Source organism: Girardinichthys multiradiatus, chromosome 1, assembly GCF_021462225.1.
Source record: "Girardinichthys multiradiatus isolate DD_20200921_A chromosome 1, DD_fGirMul_XY1, whole genome shotgun sequence".
NCBI classification, from domain to species: Eukaryota; Metazoa; Chordata; class Actinopteri; order Cyprinodontiformes; family Goodeidae; genus Girardinichthys; species Girardinichthys multiradiatus.
In genome coordinates this window covers 11965792-11986682 of record NC_061794.1, presented here as the reverse complement: position 1 = coordinate 11986682, position 20891 = coordinate 11965792, and the positions used below count along the sequence as shown (strand labels likewise).

Below are 20891 nucleotides of genomic sequence, written 5' to 3'. Positions count from 1 at the left end.
TTTTTTTCTGCAGGGAACCAACCTGACAGATATCTGCACGGAATTGCTCCTTCATGGAAATCTTCTCAAAATCTCTGCAGGCAACATCCAGGAACGCGTCTTCTTTCTGTTTGACAACCTTTTGGTTTACTGCAAAAGGAAGTCCAGGTGAGACATTCAGAAGACTGTGCATCAATGAAAAACAACAAGAAATATTCAGACCCGACCAGACGTGGAAAAAAGTTTGTTCAAAAGACTCATTATTTACTATGCAAACAAAATAAGCACACGTCCATGCCTATAAAGCTCCTATCCCTGCACATGCATGAATGTTTGTTTTTTATGGAGTAGTGCAGTGTAGTGAGGTGTTTTTGTAGTGCGTGGTACTGGCATCAGCAGATGTTTATTCCTCCTGAGTGTAACCGCAGTGTTGTCCCCTTTCCAAGGGTATCTGGAAAGAAGTCCACAAAGAGGACCAAGTCTATCAACGGGCCTCTCTATGTTTTCAGAGGTCGGATCAACACAGAGGTGATGGAGGTGGAAAATGTGGAAGATGGAACAGGTTAGTGTTTGCTCAGCGGAGTATCAGCTCTGGGGAGTGTTTGTATATTTCTACATGTTATGAGGATGTGTTAAACCATTTGTCAAGAGTTTCTGCTTATTTCTTATGGAATACAACATCTATTTATTTACTATGTTTCTAGAAAGGAAGAAAAATAATGCAAAAGCAACAGCTACTCCTTTCAGTTTGCACACAATGCCCTCTCTTCTTATTTACCATGTTGGTTCATGCAGTCAAGCTGTTTTTAGCCCACTGGTTTGATTTGAATCAGGGACTTGTTGACAGTTTGGGTGGAGTACCATACTTGCACCTAGTCTTAAACAGGATGTAGCTTGCAGCCTTGTGCACCTTTTGATGTCAGCTACTGAGCGACGGGTTGATGAATCGATACATATCTACAGTGTAAACCCTTATACCAGTTGATAAACTTGATGTGTTCCAGCTCCATTGGAGATAAGATGTCAAAGATCTGCAGCTTTTGTGTGTGCTGGTCGTGAAACAGTCTGTTTTGTTATTGTGGTTTGCAGGGGTTGGTGCAGTTTTGTCCTCCGGTGTAGAAACACTTGATCTTCCCCTCACATGTTTCCTCTTTTTTTTTGTTAATCTCTCTCTCTGTTCTCTATGCTGGCTGTATTTTTCTGCAAGCTCACATGACCTTTTTTTGTCTTCGTGTTGGCTACTTGCTGTCACATTCTGGTTACTGAAAGGAAAACCACAAAGAAAAACAAGCCTTACTTGCATGGTCTAGGGGTCTCACTTTTAAATGATCTGATTTCAGTGTAGAAGTTGTGAAACAAGGGTGTGACTAGAAACAGAAATGGAAAAAAGGGAAGTGTCCACGTCCTTTCAAAAGATGTTGACTTGGCCAGATCTGTTCACAGATTCCTGCACTTTTTACAGGATTATAGAGGGAATCCATCTTTTTCCTTTCTAGCAGATCACACAGTCCTTCTGCATGTGTTTCTATACAGATTCTTGTCCTCTCAGGGAAGCAGGAGCAGCTCCCAGCAGGGCACAAATCATCAAATCTATTTATACGACCTTTGAGCACGAGACTAATGCACCCCATTACCAGTGGCCATTCATTATTCAGAGGCCGCTCACCTGCAGCTAAATGGATGATGGAATTAGAACGGGGTACGATGAGAGATTATGATGAGTCGGTGCAGGAACGGTTCTTTACTGCTTTTATATTGCTGCCTTTTTATCTTTTTAATTGTCATTTATGATAATCTTTGAGACTTCATCACTTCAGAGAGATGTTGCTCGTTAACAAGATCTTTAGAAGTATAATTGATTAATCACATTATTTTCTTTTCTTAAAGCTGAAGGCAGTGTTTGCATTGGGAATGTCAGATTGTAAAACTTGCTGGCTCTAAGCTTGTATTCATTACCTACATTTTGTATTCTACAGTGAAATAATTTGTTTTTATACCATATAAATACTGTTGGAGTGTTTCTCCTTTATGGAAGATATGTTTTTTTGGATGTTGCACAGATCTGTTGTCCTATCACTGCATAGCCCTAAATAATAGAACAGGCTTTGTTAAAAAACGAATAGATCCAATTGTCCAAATTTATTCAGCCGCCTTATTCAATGCGGTGTAGAACTATCTTTTTCTGCAAACAAATCTGATAGTACTTTAAGGCATGACTGTACCAGTGTCACACATCTACAAATGAAATGTTTGCCAGTTGTTCTTTGCAAAATAGCTCCCCGGTGTGTTTAGAACAATATGCAGTGTTGGTCTTCTTCCACACACATCGTTATCCATGTAGACCAGTGGTTCACTTTTGGCCTCACCTGACCAGAGCATCTTCTGTTACATGTTTGCTGTGTCTCCAAAATAGTTTGTTTCAGCTATTATGTTCTTCTTGCCCCTTATTCATAAAGACTACATTTCTTCATGGCACCACTAATAGCTGTCATGTTGACAGCTTCTTCCTCCTGAGCTGTGGATCTTTGCAGCTCCTCCATAGTCACCACAGGGTACTTTTGTTAGTCTATCCCCTGAAATCCTGATAAAATAATTGAGGTTCGTAGTTGGAATATAAAAAAAATGTACACAAGTTCAACAGATTTAACTTTTTTCTGGGCTCTGTCATAAGGTATTGTTGTAATAGTACTGAGTCTTAGTCTTTTTCATGTTCACCTCTACTTCTTTTAAATTTATTCATTCTTTTACTTTTCAGCTGACTACCACAGCAACAACTACACAGTAACTAATGGCTGGAAGATTCACAACACAGCTAAGAACAAGTGGTTTGTCTGCATGGCCAAACATGCAGAGGACAAGCAGAAGTGGCTGGATGCCATCTTGAGGGAACGGGAGCAGAGAGAGAGTGAGTAATGCTTTTTTTTTTTTTTAAAGGCCATTTAGAACAGTACCTTCAGTTTTTATTTTCTCTTTTTTGTACTTAGAAATTTTAACATCAAAGAGGTTTTAGAAGGAACCCCGTAGGTGTGATTAAATATTTATGTCATTCAGCTTTACTGTAGAGGTGCTGTTTGCTCTCCTCCACCAACTGATTTTATTCCTACTCTTATTTCTGGATTGGAAGGTTTTTTATTTTGTGTTGTTTAAATGCCAAATGTATGTTGTTTATCTTTTTCTAACAATACATCTGCCATCTATTTTGATTCTGTGCTTCTCTACTAAATTGACTATTATTAATGGAAATAGTAAACCTATAACCTTTTTATTTATTTATTTTTATTTTATTTTATTTTTTAACAAATTGTTGCTGTCACTTTAAATGCACTGTCAAAACACCTAAAAACACAGTAACACATGAGCTGTGAACAGGTATAGTGTCTTACAGCCATGTCCTACCTTGAACAATTCACTTACCACTGTGTACATTACAGAGGCATACAGGTAGGTCACATAATGTTTGGTTTTGTTTTCTTTGGTCTGTTGTTGACAGAGTTTGCGAAAACGGCAGCAAAAATTCACAAATATTCACAGTCAAAAATTCTGAAAAAGTGGCAGAGAAGTCTGGCTGATCATTGTTCTTCTTTTCAGCTGACACATCTTCTTCACAACCAGTGATGCTAAAATCAAAACCCTTCTCAAATGCTTGAAATAACATTAAGGGCATCTACTCACCGCAGGCATGAAAGTCATATTCACTGTGGCCTGTTAATGATGCATTTGAAATGTTTTTTTCCAGGGTAGTATCATAACATGTAAGCAGGCATAAATTATGCATCCATGTTTAAATTTCTGCATAGAACATCACTAAAGTTTGGATAAACATCCTTACAAGACCTTCTGCACCTTTGGGAATAACAAGCCATGGTTTACTCCACACCTCAGGAATCTGTGCAGGGAAAAGGAAGAAACTCACAGCAGTGGAGATTGGGCGCGGTACAGGCAGGCCAGGAACAAACTAACAAAAGAGATCAAAGCAGCTAAGAGAAACTATAGTGAGAAGCTTAAGAACAGCCTTTCTACTGGTGACACTTCAGCTGTATGGACCAGTCTGAGAAACCTGACTGCCAACAAGAGCCCCTCCACCCATCCTGAACAGAGTCGTCTCCTGGCCAACTGTCTGAATGGCTTCTACTGCAGACATGACAAGAAGCCATTCACACCTCAAATCATCCCCTCTACATCCCATTCAGGAACAAGTTCTTCCCACAAAGCTACCAACCCCCTACCTTCAGATCCTCTGCCTGCACTAAAGATCTCAGAGGAAGATGTAAATAGGCTCTTTCAGCGCATGAAAACAAAGAGAGCTGGAGGACCTGATAACGTCTCCCCATCATGTCTGAAAGCCTGCGCACATCAACTTGCTCCTATCTTTACAAGGATCTTCAACAAGTCACTGGAGAAGTGTGAGGTCCCCTCCTGCCTCAAACGATTCACCATCATCCCGGTGCCCAAGACACCCACCATCGTAGGATTAAATGACTACAGGCCCGTAGCCCTGACGTCTGTGGTCATGAAATCCTTTGAGCGGCTGGTGTTGAAGCACCTGAAAGACATCACAGGCCCCCTGATGGACCCCCTGCAGTTTGCTTACCGAGCAAACAGGTCGGCAGATGATGCTGTTAACTTAGGTCTACACTTCATCCTGCAACACCTCGACCACCCAGGGACGTACGCCAGGATCCTGTTTGTAGACTTCAGCTCGGCCTTCAACACCATCATACCAGACATCCTCCACCAGAAGCTCACCCAGCTCAACGTCCCAGCCTCCACCTGTCAGTGGATCAACAGCTTCCTGACGGACCGACAGCAGTAGGTGAGACTGGGGAGCATCTTCTCCCGATCCAGATCAATAAGTACTGGTGCCCCCCAGGGTTGTGTTCTATCCCCACTCCTCTTCTCTCTGTACACAAATGACTGCACCTCATCGGACTCGTCCGTGAAACTCCTGAAGTTTGCAGATGACACCACTGTCATTGGACTGATCCAGGACGGTGATGAGTCTGCATACAGACAGCAGGTGGATCGGCTGGTACTCTGGTGCAGTCAGAACTACCTTGAACTCAACCCACTCAAGACTGTGGAAATGGTGGTGGACTTTCGGAGAACGCCACCCCCAAACACCCCCCTCACCATCCTCAACAACAACGTGTTAGCTGTGGACCACTTCAGGTTCTTAGGAACCACCATCTCTGAGGACCTGAGATGGTCTTCACACATAGACACTGTTCGAAAGAAGGCCCAGCAGAGACTGTACTTCCTGAGGCAACTCAAGAAGTTCAACCTTCCACAGGAGCTGCTGTTCATCTTCTACACTGCCATCATTCAGTCTGTCCTGTCTTCATCCATCTCAGTGTGGTTTGGCTTATCCACAAAACAGGACAGGTCCAGACTGCAACGAATAATCAGGAATGCAGAGAGAATAATCAGGGCTGACCTTCCCTCCATCCAGGACTTATACAGGTCTAAGGTCAAGAAAAGAGCTGCCAAAATCTCTGCCGACCCCACACACCCTGCACATAAACTGTTCAGAGCTTTACCTTCAGGTGGCGCTACAGAGCACTGTTCACTAAAACCAGCCGCCACAAAGACAGTTTCTTCCCCCAGGCTGTTTCTCTGTTGAACATTCAATAGAGTACAGAACAACAGCATACAGATGTTGCAAATGCACCTTTTTATTATATATGTGTATATTGTACATTGTAAATATGTATATTCTGTAATACAAAAACAAAACCAAAGAGCAAAGTGTACTGGAGTCAAATTCCTTGTTTGTATGTACGAACTTGGCAATAAAGCTGATTCTGATTCTGATTCTGATTCTTACAAAGTTGCAAAAACCTAAATCTTTTTGTAGCCACGAGTAAGTTCCTGGAGTAAGTTGCTGCCGTAAATCGGGCATAAGACCCAGCTTTTTACACCACAGATTTTCATTTAGGTTCTTTCCAGAAGCTATTGTTGGCATGTCTCATCCCTTACAAAGCCAGTTTTTATGTGTGTTTGGGATCATTGTCATGTTGGAACACTCCGTTACGTTTGACCTTAGGTAAAGTTGAAATATTTGGAGGTAGTTCTCCATCTTCAATGTTCTACCAACGTTGATCAATTCACCAGTACCACTATCAGTGAAACAGATGCTCTGCAGGATGCAGCCACCATCATACTTAACTGGAACAGTGTTACATGGCTTGTAAGGTTTACCTTGATTCTTCTAAACATATGTGTTGCCAAATCTTTTCTTATCTGACCATGAAATCTTTACTCTAGAGGGCGTTTGGCTGCAAATTACAGTCATGATTTAAGGTTTTGGTTTTTAAACAGTACTTCTTTCTTGGTAGACAACAGTAGCTGAGTCGGCATTAAACTTGCTTCACTGAGACTGGTGTTCAGACAGCTTCCAGTTTATGATAGTTTATACCTTGTTGGTTGCTGGCTTGTTCTTGACCATTATAAACAAGTTCAGTTAATCGGGGGCCACAGTTTGGGTCAGACTGTTAAACCTTGGAAATAGTTGGATGATCCCAAACACACATAATGCTATGATCTTCTCAAAGCCCTGACTTCAGTCCCATTAGGAAACGTATGGGCCTTGCTTAAAGCTGGGTCCATGCCAGGAAACCAAACGATTTAAATCAGTCTGCCATTTTTGTTGAGAAGAGTAATCAAATAAAAAGCCAAAATTATACCAGGATCTTGCTCAAGTCTACAGAAATTGTCTGGTTTCTCTGCAATTTGGATAAAGGACATAAACACAAGTATAAATGGTTGTGTATTTCTGTATTTTAACCTGTATGTTCAGTTTTGTCTCTTTGAGGACTAGAAGAACTTTTATTTAAATTCAACTTGTTCTCCCAGTTTTGCCCAGATTGGTTTTACAAAATAAGAAAAAAGAAAATCCAGTATAATATTCATTACGCTTATTAATATATAACATAAGCTGTTTTTACAGGTTTGAGAATACTGATGTAAATCGATAGCGTTGTTTCTCCTTTAGTTGTTTTTTCTTTCAACTTTACGCTTCCATCTTTTACCTCAAATTAAATTCCCACCTGTTAAGCACTTGCCATCTGTCTTTATAATGTTCTGTGCATTGGCCAGTGTGAAAGCCTTTGGCCACATTTGTGGCCACCTGATAGCATTGATGCTAAAAATCAAAACTGGATCGTCAGAGCCAATGAATGCAAAAGGCTCTACTCTAATGTGTCTCCAGTTAAGCTGAGAATAACCATTATGGCTGAAGTTAGTATTGGTCAAATTTGTTTTTTGTATCTGATGCAGATGAAAAATTTCCACTGAGCTTGATGTTAATAGTTTTTGATCCAACTGAAAGGGAGTCATACTAGAATAAAGTCTAAAGGAGTGTGCTGCAGCTTGTGGTTTTAAGTTTCACACTAGCGGAAATTGACCTGAGGCTAACAGATGCCAGATCAGTCACAGAGCCGAGTTTCTCTGATTGCTCCTCCTCTGTTACACTTTCTACCATATACATCAGTTGCAATGCACTTACCATTTCTTTACCCCTATCGAGACAGTAACAACATGTTTTTTTCTGCAATAAATCCTAGCACTGAGTTCTTCCACCTTTTACCCTGCATGCATTATTATTTTTTAGGACAAGACTGATTGCATGAAATCTTTTTCCACATTTTGCAACAGTTTGTCTCTCCTGTCGTTTGACATATGAGGTTCGTCACATGGCCCTCACTAAAGTCTTTCATTGTTCAGGAACTTCCAGCTGGGGGTGTTGTGTCTTATCAACGTTTATATGGATGTTTTAGGGACAACACGTGGGTCAGTTAAAGTGTTTTGATTTTTATCTTGCGCCAGACAGCACAGGAAGATGAGGGGCACCTTAAGACGAGCTCTGGCAGCTGGAGCAGCAGGAGAGGCCCCGTCTGTTGTTCAATGACACTTATTGTTTAAGTCTACTCCAGCTGCCGCCAAATGTAATATAACCCCACCTCCATCAGTGGGCCAGCGGAGAGCTCTAAGGCTCAATGGGAAAACTGGTGTTGATAATAGGCTGCATAACTTATAGCATTGTTTGTTTCAACCTCCTTCCTTTGAATTGTTCAAACTGCCACCTCATCACTCAACCTTCAGCCCTCAAATGGTTTTAAGTACATAATTAAATTCTTAGTTTTGACCATGATTTTTATTATCGACTGATCACAATTTTGAAGTCTATTTCCAATCATTATTTTTCTGTGTAATTTTCTTTCTTTATTTTACAGTAAAATAAAATATAGATATACTGTGTACGGTATATATATTTGACATTTTCTCCAAAGTAGAATACATACCTGTTAATAATAACCTCTAGGTTATTGGACAAAGGTATCTGAAGAAATTAGATCCTTCTGAAAAGCAAATATGAAATGTCTCTTTTATATGAATGATTATTGTTCAATGTTTTAGTTTTTTTTTTCCACACCTCAATGCATTAAAAAGTACCACAAAACAAGAAATTAATTATTTGCCTTAAGGACTTTAGCTTAAACTATATTACAGCTGTATTAAACGTTAAGAAAAAAGATCTGAACAATCTGAATCACTGTTGGATTGTTGAATCATTAACCAATTTTCTTGTAACAGTAACTTAACAGGCCTTCCTTTTGTCAATAGTCATTAATTATACATATTAAGGTGCAGAGGTGTGTGTGTACAATACACAAGAGTCATTGTGAAGCAGTTCTACAGTAAAACAGGATTTTACAATTTTATGAAACCAAAAATATAACTCTTACAAAGCTTAGATTTTTCAAATTCTCCTTATAATCTTTTATCTGGATTAGCATTGGTGGTACTCCATAATATCCCAGCTCTCCTTTGATGACCGGGTCATTGCTTTCTCCCCTCAGTAACTAACCTTGGTTTCAGGTTTGAGAACTATCCTTTGATGACCACATAAAGAATCTATCAAAGACCACCGTTCACTTCCTTCCCATTTTGATGTAAAAAAACGTATCCAAGCCTTTCTATCCTCCATATTGGATTACTCCAATGGACGTTTTACAGTGATCTCCTCCAAAAACATTAAAAAGGTATATCCAAAACAGTGCCACAAGAATGCTCATGAAAGTACGCACATCTGAGCATATCACATCCATTTTATACTCCATCCACTGGCTCCCAGTCCCATTTCAGATCCAATATAAAATTATTTTGCTCACTCATAAATTCATCGGCCATGGTCCATCTTATCTCCGAGAACTCATTTCACTTCAAACCTCCACCCGCATCCTTATGGCGTCTAGCCCCCGGCTCCTCCACCTACCCCCTTACTTTAGTGTTGTTTTATTCTTGTGTTTTAATTGTAGCACTCCTCCGAATGAAAAGTGCATAAATAACTTTTTTTATTATTATTTTACCATGCAAGCTATACCATCTGTTTGTGTGTGTTTTTTTCCTAGATTACCTACCTACTTTTGACAGACAGTGGTTGAAAGCTTGAAATGATAAAACAGTCCAAGTTCTTTTTAATCCTTGAGTTTTCTGTTGTCTGCTTCAGAGTCTGCTCCTGTTTCAAAAAGTGGACTTGTTTAACGTCACCTGTTTAAGTAGAAGCCTGTATAAATAAAAGCAGTGTTTAGCTTAGAAAATATATTTTCCTTTATAGCTTTTGTTCTTTCTCTGAGTTCATTTTAAAACGTATGAATACCAGAAATTAAGTTGAATCGTCTTTATTTTGTAGAAGCTTTCACCCTGATATGCTGTGAAAGTATATCAATAATTTATTTGACTTGTCGAATAGACTCTACCTTCCCTTCACCACCATTACCACACTTGATGTTAGTTAGATGTGAGTTATTGTCACATCGTTTAATGGTTGAAAGAGTCTATGGGTTAATTGTAGTAATGGATTTACATTATATATCTTCATATGGTTCAACCCTAATAAAATGTTCATTTCTTAGAAGATTAGTTACTTTGTTTGTTTGTTTTAATGACGTTTTAATTGAAATAATAAAAAACAGTGAGAAGTCGCTGTAATTGGGAAAATATGTATAGTTTTCTTTTCCATAATATCAACTCTGTTCTTGCAACCTAAAGATTCAGTGGGTGTCTTATTGCGTAAAAAAAGATATTTGTCACCTTTTTTGCCAACTTTTCAAACATAAAGTATACTACACTATGAACTTCATCAAGCCTATTGTGAGTTGTTAAATGGACTGCTTTAGTTTCGAGTTTAAATCTTGATATGCTGCTAAGAGAAGTTAAGAAGATTATGAAATCCTATTGAAATGGGGTTTAGTTGCTTGTGTCATAAAGTCTCTGAGTCCAGTTCAGAGGTTCATCAAATCCCACTGGTGTTCAGCAGCTCAAACGCTGAACTGGTTTTACAGGGGCAGCCATAATCACAATGGGCCCTCATGGGTTCCACTACATAGCATGAATAATTTTCTAACAAATCAACATTGAAACCACTTACCACTGTTTCTGTTGAGGGCCAAACATAACCAGATGGCTCAGGCAAAGGCTTGATTGTGTCCTCTAACAGCACCATGACGGGTTTTTGACTTTTTGATTTCATACATTTAGATAGCCTTGGAAATCCAGTTTAAATATCTGGATCTGCTCTATTATTTTTGGCTGTAAATGTGTTTGCTGATTCATTTCTTTTCCCACATTTCTCACTTGTTTTTCAGGTCTTAAGTTGGGAATGGAGCGGGATGCCTATGTGATGATAGCAGAGAAGGGTGAGAAGCTCTACCACATGATGATGACCAAGAACAGGCACCTGATTAAGGATCGGCGCAAGAAGCTTACCATTGTACCCAAGTGCTTCATGGGAAAGTGAGTCTCTTTGGTTTCTTGCTGTTCTTGCCTCCTCAGTGTCTGGTTCTTCAAGTTCCAAGAATGTGACTGGAACGCGATGCTGTTCACATGGGGATCTTTACAAAACATTACGTAAGATCAGCAGGCTTTCAAAAGAGCTGGAATCCAGTCTCCCCCAGAGCCCTGGCAGAATGCCTGAAATGCTTTATCCCTACATCCTCTTGTCTGTAATGAGGCCCCCCTCACAGTCTCCTCTCATGGGTTATAGAAAAGGCCAACTTGGTCCCTGCATCCCCGTATTATCCGGCAAACAGTGACACACCAAGGCTTTTATTGGAAGAGGATCTTTAGTTGAGATTTTTCAAGAGGCCATTCAGTGGATAGATGATGAGAGATTTACTTAAGTTCCTCTAACTTGGTTCAAACACGTGAGAGTAACAATAAAAATTCATATTACTCCCAACACAGGGAAACAAAAAACAAAACAGGGCGTGATTACGATAGGGACAGATGACTTTCTATTCAAGAGAAACACGGAGTCTGCTATTATTAAGGAGTCTGCCTATGTGGCCTCTTGCAGATTATTTAAATTATCCATTTTTAATTGGTTACTTGATGACAGGAAAATGCACTGGACAGTAACTGCAATAACTACTACATCATCGCCACTCCCAAGATGTAATATCAATGAACTTTTCAAAATGTTTCATGTTCATGTTGAGTGGCATCATTGATATACATTACTGGATTGGATATCACCAATTAGCCGCTATAGATAGTGACGTGCACATGCAGGCACCATTGTTATGCATTAAGTCATGTCAACAAAACCATGCTGTTCTGATGTGGGATGTGTATGCATCTGTCCCAGAAATGGTTCTAGAGCCCTTATTTCTTATCTGATTCTTATAAAATATGGCTCAAATTAAAGCTGAGAATAGTGCTGATGTTATGGTACATAGAAATATGTAATCTCCCTAAACAAAAATCTATAATCAGTGAGGGAACTGTGCATTACAGTGTTGACAAGAATACCTGCTGTGCTACAAATATCATTATGCTGTCAATTGATTTTAACAGCTCAGGGTGCATAGTTGTGTTTATTGGATCACAGTTTCTTGGTTTCTGGCCTTGGTGCTGGAATTTCTTAATTGGTATATTAAGAGGGTTCATGTGATTCCTGTCACCTAGGCCCAGGTGGGGACTGGCCATTGGGAGCACCGGGACATTTCTCACATCAACCAGGACCAAAGGCTTGGTTTGAGTCAGTTTTGGATTTCTTTTAGACTAACAATCCATGCTGCTCGTGTGGCCCGCTCGGGTATCTGACTCGTTGAAACTACCAGATGCTCCCTCCTTTCTGTTTTTGAGGCTGTCTGTCACAGCAGTGCAGAGACACACACACCAGGTTACCTGCCCACCCTCATAGCTTGTAAAACGGAGTGAGAGAGACAGCCAAAGAGGAAAGAGGAAGATAAAAAGAAAAAAAAAAGCACTGGCTGCCGATGCAGCAAGTTGCTGTAAATTAATATTTGTTTGTAAGAGAGCAGGACATAAACTCTATGGCAAAGAGTAAAAATGCTAGCATAGCCTATTTTAGCCTAATGTTAAAATGTTCAGGAATTCAGATTCTGTGTTCCCTTCACAAACTCCACTGTACTACTTTTCATGGCATACCTGTGTACATCGCTTATTTTTTTCTAGAATGTTTAGCAAATTTTATGTCATGTCAATTATATCTGAATTACATTCAACTCACACTGTCAAAGACGATTTGTGTACTTATAATGCTGCTTCTGTTTCTGCAGCAGTCCTCACTCAATGCATAGCAATGGCGCTTGTGTGTCATTGCTATGCATGTGATGTCCTATACAGTAATATATATATATTGTTGGGTGGCATCATGGTATCCTTGCATGGATGTTATCCTTTTCCGACTTGATGCACAGTGCCTTGCAAAAATATCAGTTCCTCTTAATCTTTTTTCACATATTGTTACTTTTAACACAGAGGTTTGGGAGAACATCATAGAACAGCTGTATTGTTGCTCAGACTAAATTCCACATTATTTACTAATTGGGTCACATCTATAGGCGATAGTTTCACTGGACTTAACTTACTAGCATTGTGAATGAAGGGGCTGAGTACAACATTACACATTTTCTATTCCTCTTGCAACCATGCACTACTTTGTGTCTGTCGAAAACATAACATCTCAATGAAATATATTGAAGTTTGCAGTGTTAAAATGTGAATTGGAAGGCACTGCACCCTTAAAGGTCTGGGTTTTAGGACCCTGACAGCATCAATCATTCCGGCTTCCTGTCAGATTAAGTCTTTTTACTCTTCTCATATATGATAAATCATGGGGGTTAAATTTCAGTTAATTTTTCAGGGGACCATTTGTTCCTGTTGTCTTCCTCATCCTTATTGTATAAATCTGATCTGCTTTATTTTACCCAGTTCACTCTCTCTTACCAATCAACCAACTCCCACTTTTCTCACTATCAGTCATTTCCCGGGGATGAGAGATCTCTTTATTACCTCTGCATTTGCCTGTCCGATTAAATTAGCCGCAAGCATACCTTCAGTCTTATTTTATTACCAGAGGCTGACTGCACTTTGATAGCCACCGGAGGTCTTTATAGCCTAATCCCTTTAATTATCTGCGGTCTACCCTTTAAAACGACCAATGTTAAAACACGTCAAATATGTTTGAGCTAGTTCCATTACATTGTAGTGCTTGGGATTTAAAATGTTAGTTTATCCTTTTATAACTCTTCCTTTCTTTCATCTTGCCTGTGCTATTTTTATGCCATGAGATGTCCCTAATCTAAGAACAGATACACCAGATACAACAGATACAAGTCTTAGCTACTCAGGTTCATTTTGGGGTTAGCTTCTGTTCTATATGTTTTTGTCTTCAGTGAGGAGAAATGTTATCTGCACTTCTCCCTTGCAAAATATTAATTCTAAGAAGGAAGTGAGTTCTTGTCAAAATAATTGGCTACAAAAAGTCAAAAGACAACATGGTCTGGTCATGGTTACATGAAAAGAGCAAATGGAGCTTGAGTAATTTAAAAATACAGTGTGGAGAAATGGATCAGAAACCTGAACACATGTTGTATTCTCCTGTTGTGGAATAGTATGTATGTTATACAATTTTCTATTACAGTAAACCCACACTTGTTATAACTCACTGTAAATCCTGTCTACCTTGAATTTAGTTTAAAACTCATTAAACTTTAGTTATTTTCCGCATTGTGCAGAGTTTGTTAAAGTGATTTTCAACTCAATTATAACTCAATTATAAGGAGAAAATAATTTTTAGTTTTACAATTCTGTTTTCTGACAAACATACGCAACTAAAATACCCTTCATGGAAATTCTGCTACATTTCCTAATTTGCGCTTACACAGTAATGTGCAAAAGTCTTAAGTATTTCCTAGTTTCTTTATATTTTACTTCCAGTGAGCTTCTGACAATAATTTAAAGGGATCTTAGAAATCTCTCATGATTGTTTTTAAATTACATAAAACTTTTCTTCATATTTTCGATGTGCTTCCCAAACATTTATTGCCCTTATAGTTGACACGGCTTTTTAGGGTTGATAAGGAGCTTGACTCATGGAAACATTAAAAATAGGCATAAACTTGTGTTGTCTTAACACATAACGGAAAAGTTTTGCCAAGAACCGGTTTAATTTGAATGTTAAGGCACTTGCAGCTTGTCAGAAAGACAAAATTTTCCTATTTCTTTAGGTGAATCTAGAGCACCAATAAGGCTTTTAAGACCAGTACCGATGTCCAGTTTTCTCTGAGATCAGACCTGCTGATTCCAATTTTGTCCAAATCATGTTTTTTGGATGTATTATACCACATACAACTTTAGCTGAGCAAATTTTGTCAAATGTAAAAAAAACATTGACTGCAAATGGAAAAATGCACTGCAGGTGTTTTGGTTTTGGTAGAGGTAGCAGCTTTAAAATCAACAGAAATTAAGGGATGACTAGACTATCTCCTTTTATGCTTCCAAAAATCGGATTATTACTAAGCTAATGAAACAAAATCAAAGATCATGTCGCTTCATCTCTAAGACCAAATGAATGGGTTTTAGCATTTAGCAAGTTTTTTCCAGTTCTGATGATCCAATTACAGATAAGTCCCAAAGAATGGAAAGTTGTCCAGTTTTGGTCTGATTAATTGAAGAATCCCTAGTTGGATCTATTAAATATCCTATCATAACCCTGTAGAAAATAGGATTTTAGGGCCAAGAAGATGATTCCCAAAGACTTGTTTTCTTCGGCCATTTGTTGGCCATTCTTATTTTTAAGCAAAAATTGGACAATGTACTGTTGTTCAGGTCCAAAGTCTGAAAAGAAAATGAGTGAAAAAGCGGCCAACAAAGAATAACTTTGAGACACCTTAAGAGAGCCCGGAGAAGTGCTGATCAAGACCACTACAACAAAAACTATAAGGAATGTTGGCTTCCTGAACTTTTACACATTACTGCAGTTTCAATAGAGTGAATCAACACAAGATTGATTTATTGACTGCTGATATTCCTACAAATCCACTATCCTTGTCTTTCAGCTCTCTCTCAGTCTCCCTCTCTTATCCTCTTTACTCTGTTCACTTTTCATGCCCATCAAATCTGCTCCCATTACATCTGGGTCCAAAATTAACCTGACTCTTACATAACACACACACACACACACACACACACACACACGCATGCACGCACACACACACACGCACACGCACACAGACACACACACACAGACAAAACCCCCACAGTGTTAAGTCCTCCTCTCAACATCAATTAACAAGGTAAAATCTGTAACAAATATTCAAATATTTCAGACGAACACTTTTACAATTTGTAAACGGCAGATCCAAATATTCCATCCACTCTCATGCACCTTTTCCTTGATATTGTTTTATTCTGTACTTTGTTAGGATTAATGATCACAGGCACAAATACAAACTCTCTCTGTCTGATTCAGTGTGACGGATGGGAGACGAAGGGAGGGGAGGGGACTAATTGTCTCCCTCAAACATTTGCTGAGCGGACACTGGGTTCGGAAACAAGACAGCAGAGCCCGAAGTACTTAAATATGGATACTTCTGGTGTGTGTCCAAGCAGATATTTGTGGAGGATATCATATGTAGAGTATCCTCCACCTGCAACTGTGGTCTCAGTAAGCCATTAAAATATTGTAAAACCTTCCATTTTGGAAGAGTAAACAGTCAGTGTATAAATAACCTTCCCCACTGTGTCAACACCCAGCATCGCCCAGAGCTCCCTGAGGACACTCCGGCCAGCTCACATTCAGAAAGGATATGTTTCACTGGTTGGAGCCTGTTGGTGAGCTGAGAACTGCAAAGACCTATAAGTAAACAGTTTACTTCCCAGGTAGCCTCGACCCTTTGGCCTCATATTAGCCAGAATGCCACAGGCAGCCTGGTTTAGCATTTTAAAATACACATCAGGATGCTGAAAGTAAACCAGGCAAATTATATGTTTAAATGTAGTTTATATTTTCAAGTCTCAGGTATTAACCCTAAACTGATGATTTTTATTACTTGTTTTCATTCCTGTTATATTTTACCTGTCTTAGCTGTTTACTTTCATAATCTTCTTACTGTTGTGTCCCTAGTAGTGAACTCCAGCAATAATACATACACATTATTAGAGAATTATTATTGAGCACTACGCCTACTCTGAAGAGTAATGTTGACCAATGAAAAAGCGACTTTTGATTTGTAGTGCTTGGCAGTAAAGATGTAACAAAATGTCTCCCTTGTGTATTCCAGATCACAGACATTGACTTGACATCTCTAATACTGAAACATTCTAATTAGGTGCCAGTCATTTCACCCCTTGCTTTGAAACCTTGAAGTTTTGGTCATCAGAGCCTGTCTGCAATGTGACCTTCCATTCTGCCCATGCATTAGTACATACATGGCTTGGAAACATTTCATTCCCTCTGAAAACTATTGATTGAAGATAATTCTCTATAATTTAGTTGGACTTTTATTTAGTATGGTTCAGTTTATTCCTAAAAATGGACAATGCATATAAATGAACATTAGTATGTAAATATGGTAGAAATTAGCCAAGTAGCTAATTTCCATCTCCAGTCATGCTGGCAGGTTGGTGTCAAATACATAAAAAACATTAACAAGAAAAGAACAAGCAGTTGTAGTGCCTTTTAATATTGACGGGAAAAGCAACACATTTGTCTGCTGATGCTGTATCAATAGAATGTATTGATCATTTCAGGTATAATAATGTCACCTACAAAATATTTATTTTGATTTATAGGTTCAAACAGAAATATTGAAGAACATTCCTAAGCCTTAGAATTGGCTTAGAACATGTAACCCTTTGTAACCTTAATCTAAAAGTATAGATGTCATTGACTTTCTTTCTCTTTTGTTCTGGAATTGTTTTAGATTGATGTGTTGCTTTTCGAGATTTTTTTTTGCCTACTTCATGTTGTCAGACAGGGTCTAGTAAAGTGATTTCTTGATTATTCAGGTTTAGGAGTAATCAGGCCTAGCATTGCTAGTGAAATTGGACAAAACAAAGTCGTTAATGAAAGTTAATTAATCATTTAACAAAGGGGAGGATAGATTTCTTTCCTTTTGATACATGTTATAATTTAAAATCAGCTTTTTGAATTTGCTTAAAAGTAGGTGTGTAGAAAATGGTTTGTTTATTGGCACGAAATGAAAGTTGGTTGGGATGAAATGATAATGTGTAGATATGATATAGAGGTACCAGTTGGTGAACAGGAACCATCCAAATCAAGCTTGAAATTAACAAAATATTTCTTTGCATGTTTATGTTAGTCCTTATGCCAATTCATACCTTTTTATTGTTTCTTTGTTAGAATATTTAGCTTTAGTCATGTATATATCAATTGAATCACTAGGGAAAAAGGGGGCAAACTATATCTATATATATTCTTAAGATGTCATTTTCAGGGTATTCTCAGTATTTTAACTTTAATCACAAACCATAATTTTCTCAACATTTCAACTTTATTCCGTATTGGGAAAGATAAAATCCACCTTTTTCCCTCTAAGCGACCCTAGTACTCCATTGTTGCAACCACTCTTAGCAGTTTTACTTTACTTTCTGAATTGCTGTGTTGATACAGAGAAGCATGTGGACACACCTCAAAAACTGGAACAAATTTAAACAATGCAATGAAAGACACCTGTCCTCATCTGTGCCTCTTCATCTTCCTCCTCAGTGAGTTTGTGTCGTGGCTGATAGAAAGCGGGGAGATCAGTAACTCTGATGAGGGAGTAAACCTGGGACAAGCCTTGCTGGAAAATGGCATCATTCACCATGGTAATACAAAGACAAATCTGTTTTTCTTTCTTTGTGTTATTTTGTTTTGCCTTTCTTTTCCCTTTCTGTTCTCCTTGACAAGTCTCAATTTTTATTATCTCCCTGACATAGATTTTTATTTCCTTTTTACTACTGTTTTCATGGCACAACCTGCCATGACTTTGACTTCTTCTGTTTATCATTTTTTTCTTAAAATGTGTGTCTTTATTTTCACTTTCCTGATTTTTGTCTATGGGAAGACACTTGCATCTTTAAATTGTGCATTAAGAAATAAAACTTGGGGGCGTGACATGTGGTAAGGAGGTATAGTCTGTGCGCCCCATATACAGGCAATGAGTCCTCTACGCAGCCTTCAAGGGTTTGATTCCTGACCCTGGGACATTTGCTGCATGTCTTCCTCCCTTCTCTCTTTGCCCATTTCCTGTCTGTGCACTGTGAAATACAGGCCACTAATGCTAGAATAAAATAAATAAAAGTTGCACACACACCCAGACGCGCTCCTCTCTCTCTCTCGCTCTTCATCTCCAAAGGTGTGTAAATAATGTATGAGTGCTGTTGTCCAGGATGTTGCTGAAGAGGCACATTGTTATTGCAAACCACTGTCACAGTTTATACACCCCACACTGGGGGAAATTTGCTGAATTTCAACATCCACTTTGCCTAAAACCTGTGGAAAATCCCCAGAGATCCACCCTGACAGTCCCTTACAACCGCAGAGTGATACAGTAATCATGTGGAGGACTCTGTGGGCATCCTGCAGAGGTTCATGCCTTACAAGCAAAATATAAGCATCATAGGCTAGTCATCGGAAAAGAACCATTTGCGTTATGTTGTAATATCAATAAAAAACAGTCAGCCCCATTGATCTTTCCAGTGCATTTTATTCAACACGTGTTTAAACATGAATGTTTGCACCGCTGACATCCCCTTTGCTCCAAGGATAATTCAGCTAACATTTCCTGTCCTTAATAAGTCTCACGCTTGACACTTTTCAAAAGCTGATTTGCTGGTGCATTCCTTTGGTTTTATTGGGGCATTTCAAGTCTAGACTGAGAAAAACCAACATCTTGTTTGAGCCAATGCCAGCTTGTTGTGGTGGAACCAATTTGCCTCTGTTTGGCTGATTCTGCTCTCAGACAGTCGTGTCCTTGTGGATCATTTTCCTATTTCACTGTGGTGTAGACATGAACAGCAAGTCGTTTTGAAAGCGTTGTGTTCATTGTGAGGCTTTGTGAGCATTGGCAGCTGTCTGCTTTGTTGAATATTTCAACTTTTGCTTCTTCTGCAGATACATATTTACAGTTGCAGATTTCCCTCCAATGTTTGGTCTAGTTTGTACCCTAAGGAAGTTAACTATGTAGAACATTTTAAAGCTGAATATGTTAGCCTACATCTAGATATTGAAAACAATCTGAAGAAAATACAAATAAATAATTCTAATTTTGCAATATTAAAATTCTGCTTGTCTTATTTATGATACATTTGCCTTTTTACCCACAAGAGTTACAGTGGCAGTACCATATTACATTCTGTAGTCAGCACTGAGCTTTATTGTTGCATCCTTAGCTTATCTGCTGTGGAAAAATGAAAAGAAAACTCACTTTCAGCCAAACTCACACAGTAGAGTTTAACAGCCTTTGATTTCAGAACACATTACTGACAAAACTGTGGCCACTACCAGCCATCATTTAATATATGCACCCTCTACTACAGTAACAACAGTATAACATCAGTATATATAATGAACCTTTTAATCACTCAGTCCTCTAATTGAAATCCAGCGGTGATATTTTCTTCTTTTGGCAATCTTTCAGTGTCAGACAAACACCAGTTCAAGAACGAGCAGGTGTTGTACCGCTTCCGCTATGATGATGGGACTTACAAGGCCCGCAGTGAGATGGAAGACATCATGTCAAAGGTAACTGTTACTTCTACTGCTGAAGTTTCTCATCTATGTCTATAAAAAGCAATAGCATAATGTCTTAGCTATAAATGTGTTTGAGGTCACAAATTAAATAGGAAACTATTAAAAACAGTTTAAACTCTGTTTCAGATGGAAGAGCTCCCATGTAAATTTCCTCATGTTTTTGGCCCATACGTGTAATTCTGTGCAAAAAGATTATTCCACCATAGAGTGGCATGATATATATTCAATTGCACTTGTTGCTGTGTGTGCAATATTACAATTGCAAAAACTGATTGGATGCAATTTGGTAGACTATAACATTTCAGCTTCCATGCCTTCATACTCTGCTTGCCAGTTGTATACTTGGCCAATTAGATGGAGCTTCACTGTGCTTAATGCCCACAACTGATCTGAAACATTGTAATAATGAAAAAAAAAAATGAAGTGTGTGGAATTTCTGCATTAATTGCAATCAATATCATTAGTGATATTTTCATGATACTTGCAGGATTTCTTGATGTCTTTTAAAGAGGTCTTTTTCAGTAATTCTCCAGGAATCTTTGGACTTGTTTCTGTTCAGTCCTCATACTTGACTGTGACAATATATCGTGCCTGTTTGTGTTGAACTAAAAGGAAACTGGAGAACCAAAGAAGAAGTAACAAAGCAAAAAATATTAATTTACAGCAGATATCTGAAAGACATGTCCAAGGAAACGGAAAATATCCAGCAAAAATCTGAGACCCCTCTCCAAGAGGCATGAATACTTTTGCAAAGTAGGAATGTTTCTACACAGTCAGAAATGCTCTTTAAAAAGAGCCTACTCCATTACTATGAGAGAAGTGAAATGTTAGGAATAAATGTAGG

The 20891-nt window shown here is 38.6% G+C and overlaps 1 protein-coding gene across 4 annotated transcripts in view; it reads left to right on the top strand.

The window, feature by feature from the left end:
- The window catches only part of prex1 (phosphatidylinositol-3,4,5-trisphosphate-dependent Rac exchange factor 1), a 113362-nt gene that overhangs the window by 46601 nt on the left and 45870 nt on the right, over positions 1-20891 (top strand). For all 4 annotated transcript variants that reach the window (XM_047364151.1, XM_047364072.1, XM_047364217.1 and 1 more), the window contains exons 7-12: positions 14-147; positions 426-541; positions 2735-2884; positions 10626-10773; positions 18020-18120; positions 19935-20038. In XM_047364151.1, coding sequence (XP_047220107.1) covers positions 14-147; positions 426-541; positions 2735-2884; positions 10626-10773; positions 18020-18120; positions 19935-20038 — 753 coding nt within the window. The remainder of the gene's footprint in view (positions 1-13; positions 148-425; positions 542-2734; positions 2885-10625; positions 10774-18019; positions 18121-19934; positions 20039-20891) is intronic.